The sequence below is a fragment of the Barbus barbus genome (assembly GCF_936440315.1).
Source record: "Barbus barbus genome assembly, chromosome: 34".
In the NCBI taxonomy this organism is placed as follows: Eukaryota; Metazoa; Chordata; class Actinopteri; order Cypriniformes; family Cyprinidae; genus Barbus; species Barbus barbus.
In genome coordinates, this window is record NC_136762.1 from 27580614 (window position 1) to 27590351 (window position 9738).

At 40.0% G+C, this 9738-nt stretch overlaps 1 protein-coding gene across 1 annotated transcript; it reads left to right on the top strand.

Annotated features, from left to right (window-relative positions):
• The first annotated feature begins 2135 nt into the window (after positions 1-2135).
• p2ry12 (purinergic receptor P2Y12) lies at positions 2136-8523 on the top strand. The gene is made up of 2 exons (XM_079392278.1): positions 2136-2212; positions 6490-8523. The coding sequence occupies exon 2, from the start codon at positions 6503-6505 to the stop codon at positions 7556-7558; it is 1056 nt and encodes a 351-aa protein (XP_079248404.1). The 5' UTR covers positions 2136-2212; positions 6490-6502; the 3' UTR covers positions 7559-8523.
• Positions 8524-9738: the final 1215 nt, after the last annotated feature.

The following is a 9738-nucleotide window of genomic DNA, read 5'->3' on the forward strand; positions in this document are numbered from 1 at the left end:
TGATCAAGCGTGCCGAACAACAACCCAATAAAGCATTACAATAGTCTAACCTTGAGGTCATGAACGCATGAATTAGTATTTCTGCATTTGACGTTGAGAGCATAGGTTACAATTTAGATATGTTTTTGAAATGGAAAAACACCGTTTTACAGATGCTAGAAACATGGCTTTCAAATGAAAGATTGCTATCAAACAGCACACCTAGGTTCCTAACTGATGAAGAAAAACTGACAGCCGTCAAGTGTTAGATAGTGTTCTAGGTTATTACATGTGGGGTTTTTAGGTCTGATAATTAACACCTCTGTTTTTTCAGAATTTAACAGTAAGAAGTTACTCGTCATCCAGTTTTTTATATCGAGTATGCATTCTGTTAGTTTCTCAGTTTGGTGTGTTTCACTGGGCCGCAAAGAAATATAGAGCTGAGTATCATCAGCATAACAGTGAAAACTAACACACCATGTCTCCTGATAATATCTCCCAAGGATAACATGTAAAGCGTGAAAATTAACGGCCCTAGTACTGAGCCTTGAGGTACTCCGTACTGCACTTGTGATCGATATGATACCTCTTCATTCACTGCTACGAACTGATGGCGTTCAGATAAGTACGATTTGAACCATACTAATGCGCTTCCACTAATGCCAACAAAGTGTTCTAGTCTATTTAAAAGAATGTTGTAGTCGATAGTATCGAACGCAGTGCTAAGATCCAGTAGAACTAATAAAGATATACAACCACGATCAGATGACAGAAGCAGGTCATTTGTACCTCTAATGAGAGCAGTCTCAGTACTATGATACGGTCTAAATCCTGACTGGAATTCCTCACAAATACTATTTGTCTCTAAGAAGGAATATAATTGCGAGGATACTACCTTTTCTAGTATATTTGACAGAAAAGGGACATTTGAGATCGGTCTGTAATTAACTTAATCTTTGGGGTCAAGTTGTGGTTTTTTAATGAGAGGCTTAATAACAGCCAATTTGAAGGTTTTGGGGACATATCCTAATGACAGTGATGAATTAATAATAGCCAAAAGAGGATCTATGACTTCTGGAAGCAGCTCTTTTAGTAGTTTAGATGGAATAGGGTCTAACATACATGTTGTTGGTTTAGATGATTTAACAAATTTATACAATTCTTCCTCTCCTATAGTAGAGAATGAGTGAAATTGTTCCTCAGGGGATCTATAGTGCACTATATTGCACTCTGATAGAATCGATCTTGGAAGTAAAGTAGTTCATAAAGTCATTACTGCTGTGCTTTTGGGAAATGCCAACACCTGTTGATGATTACACACTACATGATTCTATCCACTGCAAAGCTGTGCAATCTAAACAACTTTTACAATCTGACACACCCATTTTACGTCTCTGTCTGAAACCACCTTTCTTTCTTTCTTTCTTTCTTTCTTTCTTTCTTTCTTTCTTTTTGTGAATTTGAATGTGTGCAAAGCAAACCGCACCAAACAAAAAAAAAAAAAATCTATTTGGTCCGGACCAAAGCAAGATATGCAGTATTTTAGCATTATGTTTGAGAATCACCCAAAATGTGCAAGCGAGAACAAATCATATATCTGTCATGACTTGTGTAACATGATTTATATCACTTATATAAGATGGTATTTAGCATTTGTTCATTCTTTGTACTGCCAGAGGACACCAAGTTCCCTAAGCAGAAGTTTTTATTTTTTTTCTCTTTCACAACCCATATATATATATATATATATATATATATATATATATATATATATATATATATATATATATATATTTCCTTTGCCACAGTTGACTGCTCACTGGGTGCTTTCAGACTTTAAGGCAGAATTGTCTGTAAAGATGCTTTGAAACAAAATAGATTGTTCAAAGCACTACATTTTGACAAATTAACATTGATGCTATTTAAACTCAATGTCAAATGTGTTTCACCATTGTTTTTTTCAGTGGTTTTTGAGTCACAAAATCTGTTTTGCTCGGTCAGCAGAAAAGATGTTGAACTAATGCACAGTTGACGTAACATCGGTTTTTAGACCGTTTTAAACTTCTCCTTGTGTCTGCATGGCATAGCAGGAAACAAAAAGCAGAAGGGAGAAAGTAAGATTCATTTTCTTTCAGAAGGGCACTAAAGTCAAGCTTGTTTCCTAAAACCATGAAGTGACTCTAGACTTATTTAGAGTAAAACTCATCACATTTCATCCTGGCGTCCTGCTGAGGTAGGTGTTACATTTTGCATAATGACACTTTACTAAAGCGACTTCAAAACAAGAAACACAAAATGTTTTATGGTGTGCAATTATGAGTACTGATGTCTTTATTTAGGATTAATACACTTATTATCCTCTTTTACTCTCCACACTTCTAGATGCTATTAAAAGAAACAAAAAAAGAAACATATTTTCATTATAATTACTGGTTCTCTCAAATGTTTAATATTGTACATTATTTATAAAATATTTCAAATACTGTAATGCTTTTGTCATATTGTATAAATAAAAAAATAAAAATCAAATAAAAAGTATTATTGATATTACATTTGAAATTTGAGTATAAAGTCTTTAAGAAAGTAACATTCTTCTAAAATCACTTCAAATGGCTTAATTTTATAAAACAATGACCTCTACCATAAACACTATCTACTGCAAAAACACTGTAATCCAAGGGGAAAGGCCAGTAAGCGTTTTTTCCCCCACAGAAAAATATAAAATAAATAGCATATCTGTCGCAATAGGAGTTTAACTTTCTTTACTTTGTTATAGACATGGCAGCTTGAAATTTCCACATTATTGCCAGCTTGCTTCAGTTTATGCACTGACAAATTCAACAATAAATAATTTGATGGTTCCAAGATGGCGCCGCTTTGTTCGGACGCCGTCCAGGTCGCTCCGCTAAGATTGTGTTTTTATCTACTTTTTTACTTTTTAAAAAGTAAAAAACTAGTTTTACTTTCTCTTTTTACACATCTCACATCGGCACTGATCACCTATAACAAAGAAACACTTTTGGACATTGTAAACCGCTACACCAACCTGTTCTAGGACACTTTATCCAGGAATCCAGCATGGCCTCTGGAGATTCTTCGGAACACAGAGATGAACAATAACCCCCCGAGGCGAAGGATCAAGAAACACAGCGGGAAACGCGCTGGGATTCGAGATAGACTCAGGAAAAGGGCTCACAGTCCTCCCCTTCCGAGCATTCTGCTCACAAATGTCCAATCCTTGGAGAATAAGATGGACGATCTTAGAGCCAGGATTAGTTTCCAACGGGACATAAGGGAATGTAACATCCTTTGTTTGTCAGAAACGTGGCTTTCGTCCATGGTCCCGGACACTGCTGTAATGCCAAGTGATAACTTCTCTGTTTTTCAGATGGCCAGAACAGCAGAGGCCGGTAAATCCAGGGGTGGAGGAGTGTGTTTCATGATTAACAAGAAATGTTGTGATCCCAGGAATATCTCCATTCTGTCGCGTTCCTGCTCGCCTCATCTGGAACATCTTTCCATTATTTGCCGGCCATTGTATCTGCCCCGGGAGTTTTCATCGATCATAGTTACTGCTGTGTACATTCCACCACAGGCAGACACCGGTTTGGCTTTCTCTAAACTTCACGATGTGCTCAGCAGCTACATTAACAAACATCCTGACGCTGCCTTTATCATCGCGGGGGACTTTAACAAAGCTAACCTCAGGTAGGTCATGCCAAACTTTCACCAACATGTATCCTGTCCAACTAGAGGACCAAGCACCCAGGATCATTGCTACACTCAGTTCAAGAATGCCTACAAAGATCGCTCACTTCCGACTTTTGGTAAATCGGACCATGCCGCCATTTTTCTCACACCGGAATACAAACAAAGGCTCATTCAGGATCCTCAGGTGCAGAGAGTAGTGACACACTGGTCCTCCCACTCAGAGGCTATGCTGCAGGCAGGTCTTGATGACGTAGACAGGGACATGTTCCGGGCAAGTTCTTTTGACGTCAGCGAGTTCACGGATGTAGCATTAAGCTTTGTAAACACGCTAACCGAGCAAGCTACAGAAACAATAACGATAAGGACATTCTCCAACCAGAAACCGTGGGTGGACAGTACAATCTGTGCTGCAGTTAACACACGCACTGCCGCTTACAATGAGGCTCTTCTGACCGGGAATATGAGCGAGTACAAAGCATCGTGCTATGCTCTCCGGCGCGCAGTAAGAGCCGCTAAACACAGATACAGAGAGAGAATTCAGTCTCATTTCCAGCTCAATGACTCTCGACGGATGTGGCAGGGACTGAGGACCATCTGTGCCTTCGGAAACAAATCCTCTGCGGAGGTGAGAGCAGATCCGTTGCTGGCCGATGAGTTAAACATCTTCTTTGGCCGCTTCGATTGCAACGGCGGCGGCGCGTCTCTGCCGACCAGCGCGTCAGGCAGCAGCAGGCAGAGCAGCGATGATCCTGTAATCACCGTGTCGGAGGATGAGGTTCGGAGGGCGCTAAAGAAAGTGAACGTCAGGAAAGCAGCTGGACCTGATGGGATAACCGGCCGTGTTCTGAGGTCCTGCGCTGATCAGCTTGCTGGTTTGTTTACTTCCATCTTTAATGAGTCCCTTGCTACCTCCGTGGTTCCCACCTCATTCAAAAAATCCGTAATAATCCCTGTGCCTAAGAACAATAAACCCTCTTGCCTGAATGACTATCGCCCAGTTGCCCTCACATCTATAGTCATGAAGGTTTTTGAGAGACTTGTAAAGAGCCACATCTGCTCCTCCATCCCTGATACTTTGGACCCTCTTCAGTTTGCCTATCGCCCAAACAGATCTATGGACGATGCCATCTCTCACGTCCTCCACTCTTCCCTCACACACTTGGACAGCAACAATGGGAATTATGTAAGGCTGCTATTCATTGACTATAGCTCAGCTTTCAACCCTATAGTCCCCATCAAGCTGGCTTCTAAACTCACAGACCTCGGCCTAAACTCCTCACTCTGTGACTGGATTCAAGACTTCCTCACCGGCAGACCTCAAGTGGTGAAAGTTGGCCAGTTCACCTCAAACTCCATCCCCTGCTCTACTCTCTCTACACGCATGACTGCATGTCCTCTCACAGCTCCACATCTATTATCAAATTCGCTGATGATACTGTGGTTCTGGGCCTCATCTCCAACAACGATGAGACCGCATACTTGGATGAGGTAGAGAGACTCACATCATGGTGCCAGGACAACTGTCTCTCTCTGAATGTGGGGAAAACTAAAGAGCTGATCATGGACTTTAGGAAGAGACAGCAGCAGCCCTACACTCCTCTTATGATCAGTGGGACCCCTGTGGAGAGAGTGAGTAACTTCAAGTACCTCTGTGTAAACTTCTCCGAGAACCTGACTTGGACTACACACATCCAAACACAGGTTAAGAAAGCCAGGCAAAGACTGTACCATCTGCGACAGCTGAGGAAATTCAGGGTCCCGCCAGCAATCCTGAAAACTTTCTATTCAGGGACCATAGAAAGTGTATTGACTCAGTGCATCTCAGTGTGGTATGGAAACAGCTCCAATCAGGACTGCAAAGCACTATAGAGAGTTGTACGCTTAGCTGATCGCATCTCAGGGTCTGCTCTCCCCTCTCTGCAGGACATCTACCTCAAACGCTGCAAAAATAGAGCTGTTAAAATCTTCAAGGACTCAAATCACCCTGGTAACCGTCTATTCACTTTGCTTCCATCTGGTAAGCGCTTCCGTAGCCTGATGGCAAAAACTGAGAGACTTAAGAGGAACTTCTTCCCCCAGGCCATCAGGCTCCTAAACTCTAACTCTGTGTCATAACATCACTTGACTCCATGTAAATATCACTATATCAATAAGCTATTCATAATTTTTCTCTACCTCATATTGATGCAATTTAATTACCCTGTACAACTTTTTTGCACATTCTTTTGCACATTCCTGTTACATTACTATTTATGTCAACAACATACTGACCTGCACATTTATATTTATATTTTTTTTATCTTTTATTTTATTCTTTTTATTTATTTATTTATTTTTTCTACTTTTCTTTTTCTTAATATTTGTCTATACAATTGCACTGTCCTTGGAGCGGACAGTGGATTTCACTGCTGGTTATACTCTGTATAATTGTGTATGTGACGAATAAAAATCTAGAATCTTGAATCTTGAATTTGTTTTATAAGCTTTTTCTGTCCCATAGAAAACTGTAAAATAAATAGCATATCTGTCACAGTTGTAATCAGCCTTGATTTTCTTTGTTATAGACCTCACATAGGAATTGCAGAAACATTTCCACCAAACTGACTCTGACAATACTGAATGTAAAACATTGTCAGCGTGCTTTAGAAGTAAGGTGTCATTATTTTGATGCACAATTCAACAATAACTCTTTTGTATTATACACTTAAACTATGAGTCAAGAATTTGTTACAAATTGTGTCTGATGTTGCCTAAGGTTCTGCTGTTCTAAACATAGCCAATGTGTGTTTTATGTGACAGAATTTGTACATCTATGGAGCTCACAACAGCGCTGGCACTCGTCACTTACTCCAACCAGACCGTCAGGAACGAGTCGTCTGCGGCCTGTTCGCGCGACAGCGCTCTGAAGACAACCGTGTTCCCTCTTCTCTACACCGTCCTCTTCATCCTGGGCTTGTCGCTAAACAGCCTGGCAGCATGGGTGTTCCTCCGAATCCCCAGTAAATCTCACTTCATCATATATCTGAAGAACATCGTGGTGGCCGACATTATCATGACCCTCACCTTCCCCTTCAAGATCCTCGCTGATGCGAACTTGGCATCTGTCGGCGAGCGTGTGTTCGTCTGCCGCGTGTCTTCTGTGCTCTTCTACCTCACCATGTACATCAGCATCCTCTTCTTTGGCTTGATCAGCATCGACCGCTGCAGAAAGACCATGTGGCCCTTTGTGGGCACCAGCCATAGACGCCTGCTGCACAGAAAGCTCCTCTCTGGCTTCATATGGACGTCGCTCTTGGCTCTTTCACTGCCCAACGTAATCCTGACGAGCCGGCCCAACAGTTTGAGCCGCTTTAAATGCAGTGACCTCAAGACAGAGATGGGACTGAAGTGGCATGAGCTGGTCAATCATGTGTGCCAGGTGATCTTTTGGGGGAACCTCGTGACTGTGATAGTATGCTACACACTCATCTCGAAAGAGCTCTATAAGTCTTACGCCCGCACACGAGCTCAACACCAGGCGAGGCCGGGAACGAACGCCCCTCAAAAAAAGAGCATTCAAGCCAATGTGTTCCTGGTGTTGGCGGTCTTCTTTATTTGCTTCGTTCCCTTCCACTTCGCCCGAGTGCCGTACACCATCAGCCAGACCCGAGGACGCATGTTCAATTGCCAGCAGAAGCTGTTTTTCTTCCAGCTGAAGGAGAGCACGCTATGGCTTTCCTCACTTAACTCTGTGCTGGATCCGCTCATCTACTTCTTCCTCTGTAAGTCGTTCAGGAGCTCATTGTTTAACACCATACGTCTGTCTCCGGGCCGCTGCAGGGCACTCAGGGAGCTCGGGTCAGACACGGCCAGCACTCCTCAGACATGATGGACAAATGCTCAGTCTTTCTGTGTTTTTGGAAACACTCATCAATGTGAAAATGTTAGGGTTCTTCTACACTAATAATCCTACTGACATTAATATTATTCTTTGTTTAAACATATTTGTGACCCTGCACAAAAGCAGTCATAAGTAGCACAGGTATATTTGTAGCAATAGCCAAAAATACATTGTATGGATCACAATGATAAATTTTTCTTTTATGCCAAAAATCATTAGGATATTAAGCAAAGTTCATGTTCCATGAAGATATTTTGCAAATTTCCTACCGTAATTATATCAAAACTTAATTTTTGATTAGTAATATGCATTGCAAAGAACTTCATGGACAACTTTAAAGGTGATTTTGCACCTTCAGATTCCAGATTTTCAAATAATTGTATCTCAGCCAAATATTGTCTTATCCTAACAAACCATACACCAATGGAAATATTATTTATCCAGCTTTCAGATGATGCATACATCTCAATTTAAAAAAAAAAAATTACTCTTATGATTGGTTTTGTGGTCCAGAGTCACATTTTCATGCTGTAACAGCTACATGGATGAATCAAATGTTTTAGAACCTATCTGGCTTATACCCTTTATTCAAACCAGTCATGATTGGCTAGTAGAAGAAAGAGTGTAAGCTTAAAGTGTCTTAAAGTGTACCTGTAAACTCATATCCTAGAGTCAGGCATTGGGGTAACACTTTATTACTTTGTCTATTTAAACATTCTACTAACTTAAAGTAATTTTTCAACCACAGAACATGTCAACTAGCAGTCATCAGAACTGTTGCAAGGGCTGTGCAAAGTGCAACTGCACAGGGTCTCGTGCTCTAGGGGTCCTCGTGAAAACTGATTACAAATTGACTAAGGCCCAGGATTTTCATAGGAATTTTAGAGAATAAATAAAAAAGAAACAATGTATTGTAGTACATTTGAACTATTTGCAAATAAAATGTTTATTTTAAAGTATGTGCACATTCTCTCTTAATCATATGCTGAAAACTGCTCTGTTAATGTTTCTTATCATCACATTAAAACAAATAACATGGATCAGAACTTTCAAATTAAAAATCAAAATGGTAACTTTTGACAAGAGAGGTTTCTGTCACCGGATGACTGTCAGTCATTTAACAGTTGACATACAGTATATTAAATTGTTTAGCTAGCCTATATCATACCTTGAACTCTTTCACTGTTCAAAATTAAGCATTGTGCAGTATTTCATGCTGTTAGACCACTGAGAGGACTGGCCTAAAAATGTAATATTTTACATGTTTTGTCATCCTAAGAAGATACAGATCAGCAAAAATCAAGAACATCAGATATTGGGGACATGTCCTCTTCAATAGCTATGTTTCTATGCACCTATTTTTATGCACATTTTGGAATATCACATAAAAAACGCTGGGTGGAAAAGCCAAGATGCGCATAAATTCTAAAAATGTGCATCAAAACCTTATGTGGACAATGAGTGGGATACATTTTTTATCCGATAAGAAAAAATGTGCATAAAATTTTTTTATCCAATGAATTCCACCATGCGCATCAAAAAAGTCATGTGACTTTGCACGATGAGATGGGATGACTTGACTAACCAGTGCACCGATCTCATTCACAGCATCTGAAATGTTGTTTTGGTCGTTCTGAAATGCCCGAGCAAAATCATTTCTCTGAAAGCAATGACAGCATTTATTGTGTTTCGTCTGCTCGTCTTAGAAGTAATTTATTATATATGGAAATTATTGTCTTCATTGGCTTCTCCTACTTTTCTTAGTGATATTTCGTGCCAGTTTATCAGAAAGTGATGATTTGGTTCTCCTGACCCGTTGGATGGAAACGGTGCTTATTCGCAAATGTTTTATGCGATATTCTAGTTTTGTGCATAAGTTAAATTTGTATCTTTGGGTGGGAACATAGCTAATGTCTAATGATACTGCATAATTCAAACAGCACTAAGTAAACTCTCCCTCTATTATAAAAATATTAGACTTCAAAAAACAACTGTACTTCGTGTTTTAAAGAAAACATTACATTCCAGAAGGTAGTGAAAATAAAGATACAGCAAACATATCAAAGCGTCTGAACACCAACAAGCCTCTTAACACACAAATGCAATAATTTCATCATTGCAGAGCTGCAATTTTAGCCACTCTTATAAGCAATATCTAGACAAACCTC

Excerpts from the sequence above, each read along its gene's own strand:
- p2ry12 (XM_079392278.1), top strand. The coding sequence starts at position 6,503 with ATGGAGCTCACAACAGCGCTGGCACTCGTCACTTACTCCAACCAGACC.